Source organism: Grampus griseus, assembly GCF_964374135.1.
Source record: "Grampus griseus genome assembly, chromosome: 3".
NCBI lineage: Eukaryota > Metazoa > Chordata > Mammalia > Artiodactyla > Delphinidae > Grampus > Grampus griseus.
This window is the reverse complement of record NC_139019.1, coordinates 153426025-153445589: the sequence shown is the minus strand read 5'-3', so window position 1 is coordinate 153445589 and position 19565 is coordinate 153426025. Positions and strand designations below refer to the sequence as shown.

General features: G+C 46.1%; 1 protein-coding gene across 1 annotated transcript; it reads left to right on the top strand.

Moving 5' to 3' along the window:
* Positions 1-14822: 14822 nt before the first annotated feature.
* NHP2 (NHP2 ribonucleoprotein) lies at positions 14823-18777 on the top strand. Its single transcript, XM_082651589.1, has 4 exons — positions 14823-15101; positions 15313-15382; positions 17682-17787; positions 18450-18777. Exons 1-4 carry the CDS (start codon positions 14942-14944, stop codon positions 18573-18575), a joined length of 462 nt encoding a protein of 153 aa, XP_082507715.1. The 5' UTR covers positions 14823-14941; the 3' UTR covers positions 18576-18777.
* Positions 18778-19565: the final 788 nt, after the last annotated feature.

Below are 19565 nucleotides of genomic sequence, written 5' to 3'. Positions count from 1 at the left end.
CCCTGCAGTGGGAGCTCGGACTCCTAACCACTGGACCACCAGGGAATTCCCAAGAGTGATTTTTTAATATTTTTAATGATTGAAAAAAAATCAAAAGAATAGTATTTCATGACACAAATTCTATGAAACCCAAAAGTTAGTGTCCATAAGTAATGTTTTAAATTCTGTCAATAAAGATGTATGGAAATATGTTTCATCTCTTCTTATATTTTTACTTATCTCCTAATACCCTCTAAATTTTGCCTCTTGGCCCACATAGCAGGAAATATTTACTATCTGATCCTGTACAGGGAAAGTTTGCCCAGCTCTATTCTAGACCATTCACCTGCCCCCTAGACTCCAATACAGGAGCTCCAGATTTGGCTTTGGAATCAAAAGGCCAGCTCAAATCCCAGCTCCCCTGTGTCCCAATTCTGGGGTTTAGAACAAGTCACTTCCCCTTTATGAGCCTCATTTTTCTTCATTTGAAAGTCGGGTCAGCACTCAAGTGGGTGTAAAGAGGGTGAAAACCCAGCGCCAACCATAGAGCTGGTCACTCATTCACTCGTTTCCAGTCCTCCAGTCTCATTCCAGTTTCCAGTCTTCACATCTCCAGCTGCAACACCTGTCCACCGAGTCCCCCTCACCTCACTCAGTACCTCGTCCAGGTGACGCCTGCACCAGTCACCTTCTCCCAGCATCCTCAGCAATCTCTACCTCCACTGGCAGGAGCCCCATATTGGTGACTTCTGAATCACTTTGGCAGCACAAACCTCCTTCTGCCTGGAATAGCCTCCCGTCTTCCTCACCAAATTCTGTCTCCTCCAAGATGACACCCCCGCACGGCCAGCAGTGCCCTTTGGCTCACAGCTCTGCCCCTCCACGGGCCTGACAGCAGCACTTCCGGCACGCCCGAGAGGTGATCTGGGCATGCGCACAGCTCTGGTCCCTCCAGGTGAGGACCTGTTACAGGCCCAGCCCCAGTAGCCCTTTGCACACACAAGGGCTCAACAAATACGTCAGACTGGCCTAGTGAGGCTTGGGCCAGCTTCCCCCTCGAGTTCCATCAATTCTCAAATCTCATCAATTTTGACATCTGACATCTTAATCCTGATGTCTCCCTGTTTCAGCGGTGCCTCCTCCCAGGGACACCCCTACCCATCTGGCCCAGTCCTAACGGCTCTGCTTTTCCAGAACCAACTCCATTCATGCTCTCTCACCAGTCAAGGTCGTTCTGGTCACCGGCTTATGTTAGGCTAGTCTAGTCTCTAGCCCAGGGCCCACATATTTTCCCTTGTCACACCTTGCCAGTAAATCTTTTCCTCCTGGGGAAGTGTTTCTTCTAAAATTGACCCTCCCTTTGGCTGTTAGGTCAGAACTACTTCCAGCAATAAAGAACGATGTCCTGGAATTGAACATGTTGCCAACAAGTACTCTTGTCCCCAATTAATGTTCCTGCATTTTGCCAAAAAGGTGAGAACTAGCCTCCAACTGGTGATGCTTTGAGCCCTGACCCATGGTGGGATCAGCTTCCTCATGCCAGTCACCAGATTTTCCTTCTACATTCTAGACACTTCTCAGTTTCTTTTTCTCCCCCATATTTTCTATTGAGCTATAACTGGCATATCATAAAACCTACCCACTTACAGTGTACAATTCAATGGTTTTAGCATATTCACAGAGTTGGTCACCATAATCTCAGTTTGGAACACTTTCATCATGTAAAAAGAAACTCCTAACCTGACCATTCCTATCCCAACCCTCCCTCCAGCTCCCACAACCACTAATCTGCTTTTGTCTCTATAGATTTGCCTGGACATTTTATATAAATGGAATCATATAAAATGTGGCTTTTTGTGTCTGGCCTCTTTCACTTAGCATAATCTTTTCAATGTTCATCCATAGTATAGTGTGTATCAGTACCTCATTTCTCTTTATTGCCAAATAATTTTCCACTTCTTTTGCTGGTTCCCTGTCAGAGGCTGAATCTCAAAATGTTGAAGCACCCCAAGTCTCAGCCCTCCTCCTCTCTTCATCTCTATCTACTCAGTTCCTGGGTGATCTCATCCAGTCTCTTGACACAAAATACCGCCTATATGCAATGACTCACAAATCTATCTCTCTGTCCGGCCCTTTCCCATGAGCTCCAGACACACAGGTCCCACAACGTCTTCCACATCTCCCTCCACTTGTCCATCTCAGGCATCAGGCTTGACACAACCAATACAAGAGAACCAGTCTGAGTTCAGTTATGGGTAGTGATGGACGAATGCTAGTAAGTGTAAGCAAACACAATCTAACAGCACATTAATAATAATTTTAAATCAACAAGGAAGGCTTATTCCAAAAAGACAAGGATGGTTTAATATTAGGAACTCTGCTAATATAAAGCACCATATTAATAGAGAAAATGAGGGGAAAAGTCTTATCAATATATATTAACAGGGCAATTGATAAAACCCAACACATATTTTTAGTAAACATTCTTGATAAAATAGAATAAGGTAAACATTTATAAAAACAACCCAAACATCATCTTCCAGAAGCACTTTCATTAAAGTAAGAAACAACACAAAGTTGTCTTCTTCCATCATTACTTAACCTTTTCTGGAGGTACAACCAATGCAATTGGACAACAGAAAGAAACTAGAGGTATAAAAACAGGAAAAGAGTAGATAAAACCATCATCATTTGCAAATAATATGATTATAAACATGGAAAACCCAAAGCCCAAAACACTATTCTAAAGTATAAAAGAAGTCAGTACGGTGGCTTTTGTATATGCCAATGACAATCAGAAGATATAAAAGAAGGACCTAAAGCACCTAGGAATATACTTATCAAGATAAAGATGAAGAAAATTTGAAATATTGAGCACATAAAAGATCTGAGCAAATAGGAAGATTCAACATTAGGAAGATGTCAAACCTCTCGTAAACAGTGATAAAATAATTTGTTAATGCTATCTTAATAGAAACACCAAACATTTAATAGGAACACTCTCCTATTGAAAAAAGCAAGGTGCAGAATATTACGCATAGCATGCTACTTTTTCTATAAAAATGGGAAAAGCATTTGTATATAGACAAGATATGGTCTATCTATAGAAGGCGAAGTAGGAAATGGGTCTCATTGGTTGCTTCTGGTTAGTAAAATGGGTAACTGAAATAGGGGTGGGAGGGACCCTTCTCACTGTATAACTTTTCGGTATAATTTTGAACCATGTGAATATATTACTTATTCAAAATTTTTTAAAACTGAAAACAATCATATTTCTTTTTTAAAAAATATTTTAATGGCTCTGTGTTGTCAGCAAATTATTTAGGTGTCTAAAACCTTCCATAACTGGGTTCCAAATAATGGTATTGATGATAAAAAGGAGGTGAGGATAGGGGAAGCCGCTGCTGCCACCACCAGCACCGCCACCACCATCCAAACAAGGAACTACAGTGAGCTACATACAGCCCATGCACCAAATCTAGCCCGCTGTCTTTTTTTTTTATAAATAACTTTTTATTTGTTTATTTATTTATTTATTTATTTATTTTTGGCTGCGTTGGGTCTTTGCTGCTGCGTGTGGGCTTTCTCTAATTGCGGCGAGCGGGGACTGCTCTTCATTGCAGCGCGCAGGCTTCTCATTGCGGTGGCTTCCCTTGTTGCGGAGCACGGGCTTTAGGCGCATGGGCTTAAATGTAGTTGTGGCTCGCAGGCTCTAGGGCACAGGCTCAGCAGTTGTGGTGCACGGGCTTAGTTGCTCCACGGCATGTAGGATCTTCCCAGACCAGGGGTCAAACCCATGTCCCATGCATTGGCAGGCAGATTCTTAACCACTGTGCCACCAGGGAAGTCCCAGGGCATATGTTTGTTTTTTGTTTTTTGTTTGTTTTAGGGGTTTTTTTTTGAGGTATGTAGGCCTCGCACTGTTGCGGAGTACAAGCTCCCGTTGCGGAGCACAAGCTCCGGACGCGCAGGCTCAACAGCCATGGCTCATGGGCCCAGCCGCTCCGCGGCATGTGGGATCTTCCCGGACCGGGGCACGAACCCGTGTCCCCTGCATCGGCAGGCAGACTCTCAACCACTGCGCCACCAGGGAAGCCCTCAGGGCATATGTTTTGTTTTTTTTTTAACATCTTTATTGGAGTATAAGTGCTTTACAATTGTGTGTTATAGTTTCTGCTGCATCACAAAGTGAATCAGCTATACGTATACATATATCCCCATATCCCTTCCCTCTTGCGGCTCCCTCCCACCCTCCCTATCCCACCCCTCTAGGTGGTCACAAAGCACCAAGCTGATCTCCCTGTGTTATGCGGCTGCTTCCCACTAGCTATTTATTTTACATTTGGTAGTGTATGTATGTCCATGCCACTCTCTCACTTCGTCCCAGCTTACTCTTCCCCTCCCTATGTCCTCAAGTCCATTCTCCGTCTGTGTCTTTATTCGTGTCCTGCCCCTAGGTTCCTCAGAACCTTTTTTTTTTTTTTTAGATTCCATATATATGTGTTAGCATACGGTATTTGTTTTTCTCTTTCTTACTTACTTCACTCCTATGACAGTCTCTAGGTCCATCCACCTCACTACCAATAACTCAATTTCGTTTCTTTTTATGGCTGAGTAATATTCTATTGTATATATGTGCCACATCTTCTTTATCCATTCATCTGTCGATAGACACTTAGGTTGCTTCCATGTCCTGGCTATTGTAAATAGTGCTGCAATGAACATTGTGGTACATGACTCTTTTTGAATTATGGTTTTCTCAGGGTATATGGGCATATGTTTTTGATTCGTCTCTGGGTATGTACCTAGAATAGAATTGCTGGGTCCGTGGTAACTCTTAAGCTTTTGGGGGAACTGCCAGGCTGTTTTCCAAAATGGCTGCACCATTTCACATTCGTACCAGCAGCGTACAAGTGTTCCAATTTCTCCTCATTCTCATCACTACTGGCTGTTATCTGACTTTTTCATTATAGTTATCCTAGTGGGTGTGAAGTAATATCTCACTGTGGTTTTGATTTGCATTTGCCTGATGGCTAATGATGCTGAGCAACTTTTCATGTGCTTAATGGCTGTTTGCATACCTTAGGAGAAATGTTTACTTGCCCATTTTTAAATTAAGGATGAGTTTTTAATTGACTTTTTATTTATCAAGCTAGATGCTTACTCTAGGAGCTGAAGTTCAAATAGAAGTTCAGTTGCCTTAGCGGCAGTTGGTATCTCCCCAAAAGTGAAGCCTGAGATTTCAGAACAGAGGCTAAGGAGAGAGGGATCATCAAGTGGGATTCCAGAGGATGGAAGCTTCCTCAAACACAACTGCTTGGGAGAAACCTTACTGTGTAAAGCTGAGAGCTTAGAAAAGTCAGCTTGGCTCTTCAGAAAGTTGGGTTTCTATAGCGTCAGGATTTTGGCTTTGGAATTTAAAATGTATTATTTTAAAGGTGATAATATTTATGTTAAAAACATTTTCAGATAGTACACAAGAGTATAAAGCAAAAGTTAAATGTCTTTCCTCCCTAACACCTCTTCCCTGATTTAAGCTCTCCAGAGATATTCACTATTAAGTTTTCGTGTATATATGCAAATATATACATATATATTTGTTTGTTTATGTACATTAAATAACATATTGTTCTGGCAACTTGTTTCCACTTATCAATATAGCTGGGAAATTTTTCTACTTCACCATAGATAAATCTTATTCTTTTAATGTGTTGTCATATCATGTTGTATGGATTTCTATAGATAGAGATAAATCACCATAGATAGAGATAGATAGAGATAAATCTAGATAGATTTCACCATAGATAGAGATAAATCTTATTCACCATAGATAGATAGATAGATCTTATTCTTTTAATGTGTTGTCATATCATGTTGTATGGATTTCTATAATGTATTTAACCAGCCCCTACTGAAGGACTTTAGTTTTAGTGTTTTTGCTATTTTGAGCAAGTTTGCAGTGAATCTTGTGCACTATCTTTGGTACTTTTGTGAGTCTCTCCGGGGATAAATCCCTAACATTTATGTTTTGATGGATGCAGTATAGTCCAATTGTCCTCTAAAGAGGGGCAGTTTACACTTGTTCTAACAGTGTCTCTCCATCGCTTTCAAAGACTGGGTTTTAGCAATCTTTTTTCAGGGGGAGGAGGTTGTTGTGTCTGTTTTCATTTACATTTCTTTAGTTCAGAAGGAGGCTGACATTTCATATTTTTATAGGTCATTTATGTTTCTTTTTCTGTGAACTTTCTGTTCTGTTCTTGTCCAGTTTTTCTATAGAGTTGTCTCTTAGTGCTTTGGAAAAGCTTTTTGTATTTTAAGGAAAAATTTCTAGTGCTTTTGTGGTTTTATTGTTTATATGAAAAATTTTGATCATCAGTTTTACTGGCGAGTGTGAGCGACAAGGCAGGGCTCCAGCTTTGCTTTCTTCCAGATGGCTTGCCATTGTCCTGATGCCATTTATTGAATTCTTTCCCTTTCCATCCATTTATTTAAAAAGCTTTTGTGATATACTAGATTCTAATATGTGTTTGGGTCTATTTCCAGCCTCTCTATTCTTTCTCTAGTACTAAGTTACTTTGATGGCTTGTTTTTTTAAAAAATTGTTTGTTTTTAAACTATTTTATAAGGTTTTGGCAGTTTACCAATTAAACCAGGTCTAGGGAAAAGCATGTTATATGGAGAAAGGAAGTGTCTGGGAGTCAAACAGATCAGGATTTGATCCCAGATATATAGTTTATCAGCTTTTTAGCCCTGGACAGATTCTTCAACTTTACTGTGCTTCAGCTTTTTCGCCTTTAAAACAGAATGAGGATTGAGTGAGATGCTGCCAGGAAAGGGCTCCCTGCTGCTGTTAGGTGCATGCTGGATGTGTGGCTGTTCACTTCTGGGCCTGAGCTTTAGTGGGCTGGGGTGAGGCATTTGCAAGATCAAGGGGGTGTGTCTCCCCACCCCCAATCCTCCAGGTCCAGGAATTCCCTGCCCAGTCAGCCCTGAGTCCATTACTACTGCCTGCCCAGACCTCTCCTTCGATCTGCTATTCAGAGAGAGAGCTGTCCCTGAAGGGAGGCCAAGGTGTGTGTGGGGGGGAATTCGTGGACAGAGTGTGGGTCCCTCACTATACAGAACAGGGTGGGACGGATAGGTGGAAATAGAGGAGGAGGGAACAGGACTCCATCTATGCTCTTGCCCTGAACCCTTCCAATCTGAGGGGTGGGTCTGCTTCCTTTTCTGTTCCCTCATGATGATAGATTGGGGTGGGGAGGAGAGGTATTCATTTGTTCAATAAGCATATCCTGGGGACTGGCTCGGTGTGTTAGTTTCCTAGGGCTGGCTTGGCTTAAAACAATACAAACTTATTGTCTCATAATTCTAGAGGCTAGAAGTCCAAAATCAAAGTATCCGCAGGGCTGTGCTTTCTCTGCAGGTTCTAGGGGAGAATCTGTTCTGTACCTTTCTCTTAGCTTCTGGTGTCACTGCTATCCCTGGTGTTCCTTGGCTTGTAGACACATCTCTCTAATCTCTGCCTCCATTGTCACATGGCATTTTTCCCTCTTCTTATAAGGACACCAGTCATATTGTATTAGGGTCCACCCTAATGAGCTCATCTTTACTTGATTACATCTACAAAACCCTATTTCCAAATAAGGTCATGTGCACAGGTACCAAGGATTAGCACTTGAACAGATGGCTTTGGGGGACACAATTTGACACTGGGAATGCTGGCCCTTAGGAGGGTTAGGGTTAGGGTTAATGTAGGGCATCAGCATTGACTCTCCCTCCTTCCCACTTTCCCAGCCAGTGACCTGGGGCGGCCAGTGGCATGTGGATTTGATTTCTGGCAGGGATAAAACTAGTGGGGAGGATGATATTTTTAGAAGTCCAAGGGACCCTAGCGACCACCTAATCCAGACATTTAACAGATGGGAAGCTGAGACAGTTCCACGAGACACTTTGTGTTATGGTTGGGCACTTTGTGCTGAGGCAGCTGCTGTGGGCCATGTACTGTGGCTCCAGTTGGTGGTGGGGAGAGGGGGAGGGTGGCCACTGAGTCCGTTGTCAGCCCTGGATCCCCAATCGCAGCCTGAGGCAGACTCTACTTGGGGCCACCAACACCTACTGAAAGCCCGTGCTTTTCCCAGATGGGTTTTTTGTCTGGGGCTGCCTGGAGAGAGGAGGAGGTGGTGCGGCCGGTGTTGCCACTGTTTCAGTTCTGACTCCCACTCACACAGTCCCGGGGCCTGTGGGTGCCATGCAAGGCAAGTTCCCTCTGCAGTGCCCCCGCCACCCCCGAAGCCTCTCCTGGGCTGCAGCTCTGCCAACCCGCTTCATCTGCTACCCTCTTCCATTGGCTTTGCATGCTCTCAAAAATCAGGGAAATCTCTCCTCTGTTGGAGACTCTCCTGTTTTCTTTGCTGTTTTGGTAGAAGTTGGTGATGTGTTGATGTGAGTGTGTGTGTGTGTGTGTGTTTTTCTGGGTGCATGCACGTGCATGCAAAACCTGCCCTGTCTCCACAGTGCCAGCTGCCTCCCACTGCTTAACGGGATTCTTGAGCATAGTGCTTGATGGGCACATTTTCTGTTCTTGTGCCCAGAAAATCTCATCCTTCTCCCTTGCTCTCCTTGGACTTGACACTGGCATGCCTGCCAGACTTCGTGCCATGGAGTGAGCTCTGGTCCTGAAATAGCTGATCCCCAAGCAGCAACATCCTGGGGCTCCAGCTGCAATTTACAGCTAAGGCCAGGGCAGAGGATGCCAGCGTAGGCACCCATGGGCTAGAACTCTGAGCGGCTGGAGTTTTTGCTGCCAGCATTTTCTGTGGAGTTCGCAGACCGTCAGGAGTAGAGAAGATGCTGAGGAGGTTTGTGTCTCCACCATTGCCTATCGGACTCTCCATTCACTCCAAAAAATGTACTGAGCATCTAGTATGTGTCAAACACCGTGCCAGGCATCAGAGGGAGCTAGAGAAAGTCCTTGCCTCCCCAGGGGTTCCAAATGAACTCTACTGCTGTGTTCCATGACTGGGAAGCATCAGGAACTCTAAGAACTGGAACCTAGGAAGAGATCTGGGAAAAAGCTGCTTCCTACTGAGATTTGTGGAATGGCTGGGGGGAGGGGGTGCTGGTAAAGCCTGGAGGTGAAGAAGGGGGAGGGCAGGGCTGAAGACAGCCTGGTGGCAGGGCCCAATAGAATGGCCACTCTCAGCACTTACCGCAGCCATGTTCATTGTTGGGGTCCCTCCGTCTCACAACACAGAAAGCTCCAGGAGGGCAGAGACTGTCTGTGGAACTGGTACCTGGCAGGGAGTCAGTGCTCAGAAAACATCTGAATGAATGAACTTCACAGAGTTTTCTTTAGATCTTGAGGCTACTGGGGAGCAGGAGTTTAAGTTCAGGTTCACCTGGTTAGTTTTATGATTTTGGAAGATCATTCAGGCAACTGTGGGAAAACAGGGGAATGGACAGTATGCCTGAGGAGCTTCCTCTGCTGTTCGCTGAAGGGGAATCAGATTTGAACCTAGCACCTGAAGATGGAGGAGGCCATCTACAAGGACCAAAGAGCAGCTGTAAGAAGCTGAGAAGGATCCCTGGCCAATAGGAAGCTAGGATCCCAATCCTACAACCACAAGGAACAGAAACAGGCCAACAGCAGGAATGAGCTTGGAAGAGGATCCCAAGTGCCAGATGAGATCACAGCAGTTGGAAACTTTGACTTTTACCTTTGTAAGCACTGATCAAGGAACCCAGCCATGCCATCCTGGACTTCTAACCTGCAAACCTGGGAGAGAATAAAAGGATATTGTTTTAAGGCACTAAGTGGTCATATATTACAACAACAATAGAAAATGAACACACCAATTGCTGGAATCATTCACTGAATTGAAAACACAGGTAGAGGGGCAGGTCAGACAGGCTAGCTGAGAAAAGACACCCAGGAGGATTTGGAGTTGATGATAAGCATCCCCACCTCATCAGGTTGTGGAGAGGATCAAATGCATAGAAAGTAAGTGCTGGATAAACGTTGGCCACTGTGGGTGTGGCTGGAACTGTGGGGAGACCTGGGTCCCAGATGTAGGTGGAGATCTGGGAGTTACTGCAGAAGGGCCGCTGCCTCCAGACACTGAACCTATCCCATAGTTGTTGATTCCATGGGATGTGATAGGATGGAGAAAGCAGGTGACATTGCCACTGCCCAAGCTCTGCTGTACCCCCTGGGCCTGGGGTCTGTCAAGTGGGCTGGTCCAGCCCTGTCTGACCAGGCTCACATCTCCTCTGTTTTGAGTGTATGCCTACCCTCTGGAGAAGTGAGGAATTACCAGGATTGATTATGGCCAGCTATGGCTTATGAACTTTTTATTACTGTGCTCTGTTAACAGCTGGTTTCTTGCTTTGCCTTTGGAGAGGGGCATGGAGGTCATGGTCCTAGTCCTAGAATGTGAGAACTGGAATCATCTTTGGGATCTGTCTATTCCCTCTCCTCTGGTAACAGGAGGGGAATGATGAGGCTTGGAGAGGCAGGGACTTCTCCCAGACCACAGAGCAAACCAGGGACCAGGCTTCCCTCTCCCTCAGTCAGTCTTTAGCTGGGGGTGGAGAGAGGTGGGATTCAGGGAGCAGCTGGTGGTCCCCTTCCTAGTCCTGTGCCCCCACTACTGCTGAGGAGGAACAGAAACCTGACCATACTCGGTTTCATCTGGGCCTTCCTTTTCTACACATGGAAGGAGGAATCTATTTTTCTCTTTCTTCAAGAGGGACAGAGAGGAGGGCAGACAAGCTGGAGTGGAGCAGACTGGGGAGGAAACTGGGTTGAGAGTGTTTGGGGCTTGATAGGGAGAACTTGGGTGTCAGAGTCCATTTGATTTAGATGAGTCAGCAAACGTTTTCTGTTAAGGACCAGATAGTCAATATTCTAGGCTCTGTGGGCTACACAATCTCTGTTGCAACTATTCAACTCTGCTGTTACAGTATGAAAGCAGCCTTGGGCAGTATGTAAACAAATGGGTGTGGAGTTTCTGATAAAACTTTATTTATAAAAAAAGACAGGGACTTTTTTTAGAAGACCCAATGCTGCCCACCAAAATTAATTAATTAATTAAAAAAAACCACATATGCCCACATGAAAACTTGTACATGAATGTTCACAGCAGTACATGAATGTTCACAGTTTCCAAAAGGTGGAAACAACCCAGTCCATCAACTGATAAATGGATAAAATATAGTATACCCATACAATGGAATGTTATGTAGTAATGGAGCACTGACACATGCTACAACATGGACAAACCTTGAAAACATCTTAAGCAAAAGGAGTCAGACACAAGAGGCCACATACTATATGATTCCATTTCTGTGAAATGTCCAGTACAGGGACATCTATAGAGACAAAGGGGAGATTAGTGGTTACGTAGGTCTAGGGAGGATGAGGGGGTCAGAGGTGATAGCTAAAGGGTGCAGTGATGAAAATGTCCTAAAATTGACTGTGGTGATGGCTGCACAACTCGGTGAATACACTAAAACCAGTGAATCATATACTTTAAACGGGCAAATTGTATGATACGGGAATTATATCTCAATTTAAAAAAATTATCTACCCCAGTTTTCTAAAAGAAGGGACCTTAGTCCATCTAGGTCTAACTTTCTCATTTTATAGATGAGGCACTGAAGCCCAGAGAGGTTGTCATTTGTCATTTAGAACCCTGATTGACTACCCATTAGCCATTACATTCTCACCCATTCTACCCTGCTTCAAGTGAGTGGGAGTGGCCATTCACACAAAATCAGTGAAGTCACACAAACCACCTTGGATCTGGCACAGATCTCTGAGACTGGTGTTAGAAATACACGGTGTGGTTTACTGAGGACAGATTTGTTCTTGGCACTTCATTGTCTTATGGCTCAAAAAATTGACACTTGTGACCTGGCCAAGCCAAGATTCCCACACTTTCACTATCCAGCCACATTTCACAAACTTTGAGCTAAAGTTGAATACCGAGTCACAGGAGATGAGCAGAGCGTGAGCTTGGACATTAGCGGACCAGGATTCAAATTCAGCTTTGTGTGAGCTGCATGAAGCTATTACCTTTATGAGCCTCAGAAAACTGTGAATAATAAAGGTATTCTTTGTGAGCACTGGATGAGATATCACATGTAATGTGCTTGGCATATAAATGTTAATTCCTTCCTCCTTCCATTTGAGAACTGAGAGGTCTTCATAACTGAGACCTTGGTGAGGTCAGTCAAGCACATTTGCTTGAATTGGGTTTCCTGGGGATGATAATCCTCTGTGGAGTTCATCATGCCCAGTGCACACATCTGGGAGCACCTTTCCCCTTTGCAACACTGACACATTGTCACCCAACCAACAAGGCTAAAAGAGGAATAGAAAACCACCCTGCACCCTCTTGCACTGTTGGTAGGAATGTAAATTGATACAGCCACTGTGGAGAACAGTATGGAGGTTCCTTAAAAAACTAAAAATAGAATTACCATATGACCCAGCAATCCCACTACTGGACATACACCCTGAGAAAACCATAATTCAAAATGACACATGTACCCCAAAGTTCATTGCAGCACTATTTACAATAGCCAGGACATGGAACAATCTAAATGTCCAACGACAGATGAATGGATAAAGATGTGGTAAATATATACAATGGAATATTACTCAGCCATAAAAAGGAATGAAATTGGGTCATTTGTAGAGATGTGGATGTACCTAGAGTCTGTCATACAGAGGGAAGTAAGTCAGAAAGAGAAAAACAAATATCGTATATTAACGCATGTATGTGGAATCTAGAAAAATGGTACAGATGAACCTATTTCCAGGGCAGGAATAGAGACGCAGGCGTAGAGAATGGACATGTGGACACAGTGGGGGAAGGGGAGGGTGGGATGAATTGGGAGATTAGGATTGACATATATACACTATCGTGTGTAAAACAGATAGCTAGTGGGAACCTGCTGTATAGCACAGGGAGCTCAGCTCAGTGCTCTGTGACGACCTAGATGGGTGGGATGGGGGTGGGTGGGAGGGAGGTCCAAGAGGGAGGGGATATACGTATACAATGTACAGCAGAAACTAACACAACATTGTAAAGCAATTATACTCCAATAAAACAAAAAAAAATACTAAGATTGAAAAAGAAAAGAAAACCACCCTGCAGAGCCCTGCTAGCTGTGTGTTCAGAGGAGCTCTGCTCTCACAGCCTCACGTGCCACTTGGGGAGGGTTCCCTAGGGAGGGCCAGAACTTCTACTGCAGGACCTAGGGGGAGGGAGAAGGTGGGGGAGGGTTTGGGGTGAGAAATGGTACAGCAAAGTGGTGGACAGTAAGGCAAAGCTGACAGTAGCCACCAGTCCTAAAGCTCAGGAGGGACTATCTTTTCTCAAGAAATTCCAAAGTGCAAACATTTAAAAGGTCAATTTTTGGTTACATTGTGCATACAAACTTTGCTTATTTTCAAATTATTTTTTGTTGCTTATATAACTATTCTCATTGTTCAACTGATATAGTTTTCTATTTGTGAAATTATTTGGGGTCTAAGTTTAGTATGGATTGCATCCTACTTTTTCTTATTAAAATACTAAGTTTTTTAAAAGCTACTTGTTTTTTATGTAACGACTGCACTTGGTTACAGGGTTAAAAGGTCAGTTTTCAGCTGGCTTAACTGCTTTGTGCTGGCAAGGCCACATGCAGGCTTCTAAAGTTCCACTTTCTGGCCTGTTTGGCCACCACAAAAATGACGAGACTAATTGACAAATTAGTTGCCTTTGTCAATCCTATAATCAAAGGCAACTAATTTGTAACAATGATCTAATTAATATTCATCCAGTGTTCCAAGACAGGGTACATGAAGTAAGTCAGAGGTACAAGATCCACCCCCGTCTAGGCCTGCTCGCCTCCCCAGCGTTACAGTCCATTAATCCTCTAGAGTTAACTGCAAACCGGGCGCCTACTCAGATCTCTCCCCCACCACACCCCGAAGTCTCAACCCCAGTGTTCATGCTGTCTTCCCTCTCAGCTCCCGCCAGCTGTCTCCGCCATGCCTTGCGTGGGCGTGATGCCAGGCGGCGGTAGGAACTACAAGGAAAACAGAGGGTTAGGGGATGCCGTTGGGAGGTCGGCGGGAACTGCAATTTTAGATACTTTGGTCAGGAGAACCTCTCCCGTGGTAAACATCTGAGCAGATTCCTGCGGGAAGGGTGGAAGCGAGCCACCGGCTCTCTGGGGAACAGTGGTCTAGACCGAGGCAATCAGTGAGTGAGTGGGTCCATCCCTTGCCAGGAAAGAGAAAGCAGAGTGTGAAAAATCGTGCTGGAACGAAGGAATCGTTAGCAGTGTCAGGCTTTACCTTAACCTTGGCACCTAGGTTACACCAGCCAGGACCAGTTCAGGACCTGGGACCTGACCGGGCTAGGCACTGCCTAAGGGATCAGATTCTAAGGAGGTTTGGAATCACACCGAGCAGCCTTCCCATTCTTCCAGTCCGGTCGCAGACCCCGCGCTTTAGGCAAGGATCCTGTCGCCTTAAATGTGGTCACGACCCTACAGGTACAGCCTCCTCCTCCTCCTCTTCCTCCCGCCGCCTATTCTGTGACGCCGAACTCTCAGAAGAGCCCAAGCCTGGGTCCCAATGCCTCCTCACCTCCTCCAGGCCCCGAATCCCTCAGGGCTCCGCCCCTTGCCTCCTGAACCCTCTGACTCCGGCCCTAATCCACTCCGCCCCGCCCCGCCCCGCCCCAGTTATGGGAGTGGCCCCGCCCCTACGGCCGAGGCCCCGCCCCTCCGTGCTGTATATTTAAGAAGCTGAGCGTCAAGAATTGGTCAGAGTCGGAGACCTGAGTTCCTAATTGGTTATGGTGTACTGCCTGCTTCCTGCAGAGCGGCATGACCCGGAAGTGATTCCTGAAGCGCCGGCCGCGTGGATTAGTACTTTGGGCACTCGGTTGCCGCGGTCGCTGCCATGACCAAAATAAAGGCAGATCCAGACGGGCCGGAGGCTCAGGCGGACGCGTGCTGCGGAGAGCGCACTTACCATGAGCTGCTGGTGAATCTGAACCCCATCGCGCAGCCTCTGGCTTCTCGCCGCCTCACGCGGAAGCTCTACAAATGCATCAAGAAAGGTGCGGCGGGACTTTCCTGGTGGTCCAATGGTTAAGACTCTGCGCTTCCAGTGGAGGGGGCATGGGTTCGACCCCTAGGTGGGGAAGTTACGCAAGCCGCGTGACGTCTTCAAAAAAAAAAAAAAAAGGTACGGGTGGACGCCGGGGTGAGTCGGGACAGGGCGCGGGTGGCGGGCGGAGGTCCCCTCGACCGATTCTTCTGTCGTTGCAGCCGTAAAGCAGAAGCAGATTCGGCGCGGGGTGAAGGAAGTTCAGAAATTTATCAACAAAGGCGAGAAAGGGTAAGAACCCCCTCCCGCCGGATTTTGCATTTCTAAACGATGACGAAGGTATCCCTGCTACTTAGTAGGTAGTCGGTAAAAGAGCTATGACTCCCCCTCATGTGCAGAAGGTAAATTCCCTTCCGTACAGATGCTGATACATCACTTACACGAGCGCAAAGGGACACCATGGGCAAAGTGAATTCCAGGGGAAGCGAATCGTATAAGCCAGCTCACTTAGGGTAGATCCCAGTTTCATTCATTCAGCGACTATTTACTGACTCCTCTTTTTCAGGCACTATACTATGGCGAGACAATGACAGTAATCAAATACACACAAAATTACAAGTGTCATAGGTAACCATGAAGTAAAAGTACAGGGTGCAGTGAGAATGACTTTATTATCCTACATCTTTTCTTTCTGGCATTTATCAGAACCTGAAACTTATTTGCATTTTTATTCCCTGTATCTCCCACTAGGGCCAGATAGTAAGCTCTTTGAGAATAGGAAAAAGCCTCTCACTGCTTTACTTTCACAAGTGTCTGGTACATTGTAGGTGCTCCAGAGATAAATAATGCTGGGGGGATTTGATGCTCTATGGAGTCTGACCTAGGTGGGGTAGCTGAGGTCTGAAGATATAGGAATTAGTTTGTGGGCTGGGGGGGAGGGGAGACATTCTGCCAGAAGAAAGTGGATTTCAGGGCAGGAGAGGGTAGTAGTGGACAGAAGTGCTAACTTCGCATGGGGTTTTTGTAAGCCATGGTAAGTTTAGTTTTTGTACTCAGAGCTTTGGAGGCCACTGAGGGTTAAAGCCAGGGAGTGACATAATTATGTTTACACCTTAAGAAGATTTTTCTGGCAACTTTGGAAAGGATCAGAGGTGGAAGAATAGATGGGGAAATTGAGATAGGAGGCTACTGTGGCATAGAAGAGGCGAGGGCAATTTTTGATTGGGTTAGTGATGGCGAGATGGAAAGAATTAAAGTGGATGGATGAGAGGACTTTCCGATATGGAGTGAAGAGGTGTGGATTCCAGGCGAATGGACAGAGGGCACACTCACTGAAATAGTGAATAGTGGAGGGAGCTGGGTTTGTATGGGAAGACCATGAGTTTGGTTTTAGACAAGTTTTTGAGGTGCCTTTTAGACATATGAACCGTCTCCCTAGCAGAAATGTCAAACAGGCAAGTGGCTATAAGGGTTTGCAGTTTGGGAGAGGGTCAGGCTGGAAAGAATAGATTTGGGAGTTGTCAACACATAGTTGGTGCTTGAAGCCTTGGTTATGGATGGGGTCAGCTGGGGAGAAAGTACTGACAGGGCAGCCAAGGACCAGGCTGTGGGAACAGCAGCATTTAAAGGCTACTGAGGAATTCCCTGGCGGTCCAGCAGTTAGGACTCCGTGCTTCCACTGCAGGGGGCCCAGGGTTCGATCCCTGGTTGGGGAACTAAGATCCCGCAAGCCGTGAGGCACGGCCAATAAAATAAAATAAAAGCTACTCAAAGGAAGAGGAGCCTGCAGAGGAGGAGAGTATATGAGGCAAAAGGAAAACAAGGAGTGTGGATGCAGTGCTTTGAACCAAGAGCTTTTTCCTTGTGTTTTCCTCTCACTCCCCTAGGGAACAGACCCTTCCCTCTGTGTCATCAGGGCTGCTGAGGCCCTTGTCCCAGAACCCCAACACTTTCCCAGCTAAGAGCCCTAGCTGGGGATTCTCTGGCAAGCTTTCATTGGATCTGTTTCCCTGTCACTCCTGGGAATGATCCTGGAAGCACTCAAGGCCCTTAAATGTGACTAGTTTTTCTAGCCGTCTTGTCTGCCCCATCCCCATCCTGGACTCCAAAGCCATCCCTGGCTCCCCAGCAATAGCCAGCCCCTGTGTATCTGGTATCCTTCTGATTCTCTCGACCTTAAATGCTTTCCCTGTCTCCAGCCCCTCCACGGGCTGCCTGACATGTTCATCATTCAGCTTTCCTCTCAAGTATCATTTCCTGATTCATTTTTTGATCTTCCAAGGAGAGCTGAGCTCTTACTCCTTGGCATCTCTCTCATACCTCATCTGTCCCAGCGCGGTATGCTTTGTCACACTTGGTGGCATTTACTTGTTGCCAAGCAATAGAGATTACCTCTCCAGAGGAATGCACTCACCAAACCAACCTGCATGAATTTCTAAAGGTTGGGAGACACACATTAATAATTGGACTCTTTGAGGTCATGGGGCAGCTTACCCATCTCTGTACCCCCAAGGCCCAGCTCAGAGGCAACACTTACTACTGAAAGAGGGAAAAAGCAAGCTGGAAATGACAGTGGTTTCTCTTATTTCAGGATCATGGTTTTGGCAGGAGACACATTACCCATTGAGGTATACTGCCATCTCCCAGTTATGTGTGAAGACCGGAATTTGCCGTACGTCTATATCCCCTCTAAGACGGTAAGGAGCACGTGTGCCTGATCTTGGTCAGCACAGGATGGAGGGTGTCTGGGATCAGGTATGTGGCAGCAGGCCATAGTGGGAAGGAGCATGAGCTTTGGAGTTAAGACAGGCCTGGATGGATTCTTGGCTCTGCTGCTTCCTAGATGAGGGACTGCAGATAAGTTACCTCTCTGCACTTCCATTTCTTTCTTGTAAAATGGGAATCCCCTTCTCCATGGACTATGGGAATGAAACAGAAGGTGAACTTGGATATGTAAGTCCTATTAGGTGGGTACAGTTTCAGAGGGGATGTTCTAGGGACCTGAAGCTGTCCTTACCCTTACACAGCAGAGGCCAGGTCTGGGGTCCAGGGAGTGGGGGATGGCAGGGACCTGGAAAGCATAGGCACTGCCCAAGGGGACAGCCCCTGCTGGGCTGGAGCCCTTTCACAGTTGCCATGTGAAACTGTAGGCCCAGTGTTGCTGGACCACAACTCGAAAGTTTGCTGAGTTTAAATGGTGGCAAAATGTTAACATTGACTGACTAGCACATGTCTTAACATTGACACTAGCACTAGTCTGTGGGCTGGATTAGGCTGGTGGATCATCAGTTTGTGACTCCCTGGTATACAGGTTGTGCGGCCTTCTTTCCAAACAGCCCTTCTATTTCCTTCTCTGCAGGACCTGGGTGCAGCCGCCGGCTCTAAGCGCCCCACCTGTGTGATAATGGTCAAGCCTCATGAGGAATACCAGGAGGCCTATGACGAGTGCCTGGAGGAGGTACAGGCCCTGCCCCCGCCCATGTGAAGGACTTAGGCAGCAACCTGGGCATCTGCTCCAGAAGCTGTTGCATTGGCAGCGCACCAGCTGGCTGCCCACATTCATGGCATCTCTCTGGTACCCTGAGGCACGTGTTCTTCCCAGGTGGCTCCAACAGCTACTTCACGGCAGCAAAGCCAGCATCTTCTCCATCAGTGCTATTTTCTGTTGAGCTTCAATGAAGATGACGTGGGAGAAATAAATGCTAAAACTAAAATGTGCTGAGTCTGTGGGTGTTTTTTTAAGCAGCAGCTACTGGTGGGGCTGAGGAGTTGGTGGGGAGGAAAGAGCAGAAGCAGCCTTTCTCCTCAGAGGACCCGAGGACTTCAAGAATGTTCAGTGCTAGTGCTTGGCCACCAGAGCCAGTGCTAGACTCAAGCTGAGAACAGACCCTACTGCCCACCCCGAGCTTTCCACTCCCACTTCCAGAGTAGCTGGGAGCTGCAGGACGAGCCAGCTGAGCCCAGGCCCCACTTCACCTAAGCCTGTAGCTCCTATGTCGGGGACACCCCCATTCCTCTTTTCTTTTTCCCCAAGAGACTTAAATGCCACTGGGAAGCTGACAGAAGGAATGTACCCACCCACACAGTAAATTTTAAATAGATATATGAAGTTAATTGCAGAACCCCAGGCCATCTCTCCTGCTTGGCATAATGGCCCCATAACCTAATCCCTTCAAACATTTTAGACTTATGGTGCCTTCCTGTTTTCAAAGGCCCAGCACAGGACCCAGTACACACAGCAGCCAAGCTTCAGGCACCCCGGAATAAACTGGAAGGACCTTGGGCTTGAGGGTTGGATCTGGTTTAAACTCCAAGCTCTCTTCTTGATAAGCTGTGAGCCTTTTTGGGCAAGTCACTTCATCTTCCTACATCCCTTCACACTCATCTCTAATAAGGAGGTAATACGATTTTATATGTGTATATGTAAAAGCATCTTGCCCAGGGTCTGCCATCTCCTAGCTTTTTCTCCCAATCA

Bases quoted from the DNA above. Each gene is read 5' to 3' on its own strand.
- NHP2 (XM_082651589.1), top strand. From the start codon at position 14,942: ATGACCAAAATAAAGGCAGATCCAGACGGGCCGGAGGCTCAGGCGGAC. The intron at 15,383-17,681 runs GTAAGAACCCCC...CTCTTATTTCAG, and splicing joins ATCAACAAAGGCGAGAAAGG to GATCATGGTTTTGGCAGGAG. The intron at 17,788-18,449 runs GTAAGGAGCACG...CCTTCTCTGCAG, and splicing joins TCTATATCCCCTCTAAGACG to GACCTGGGTGCAGCCGCCGG.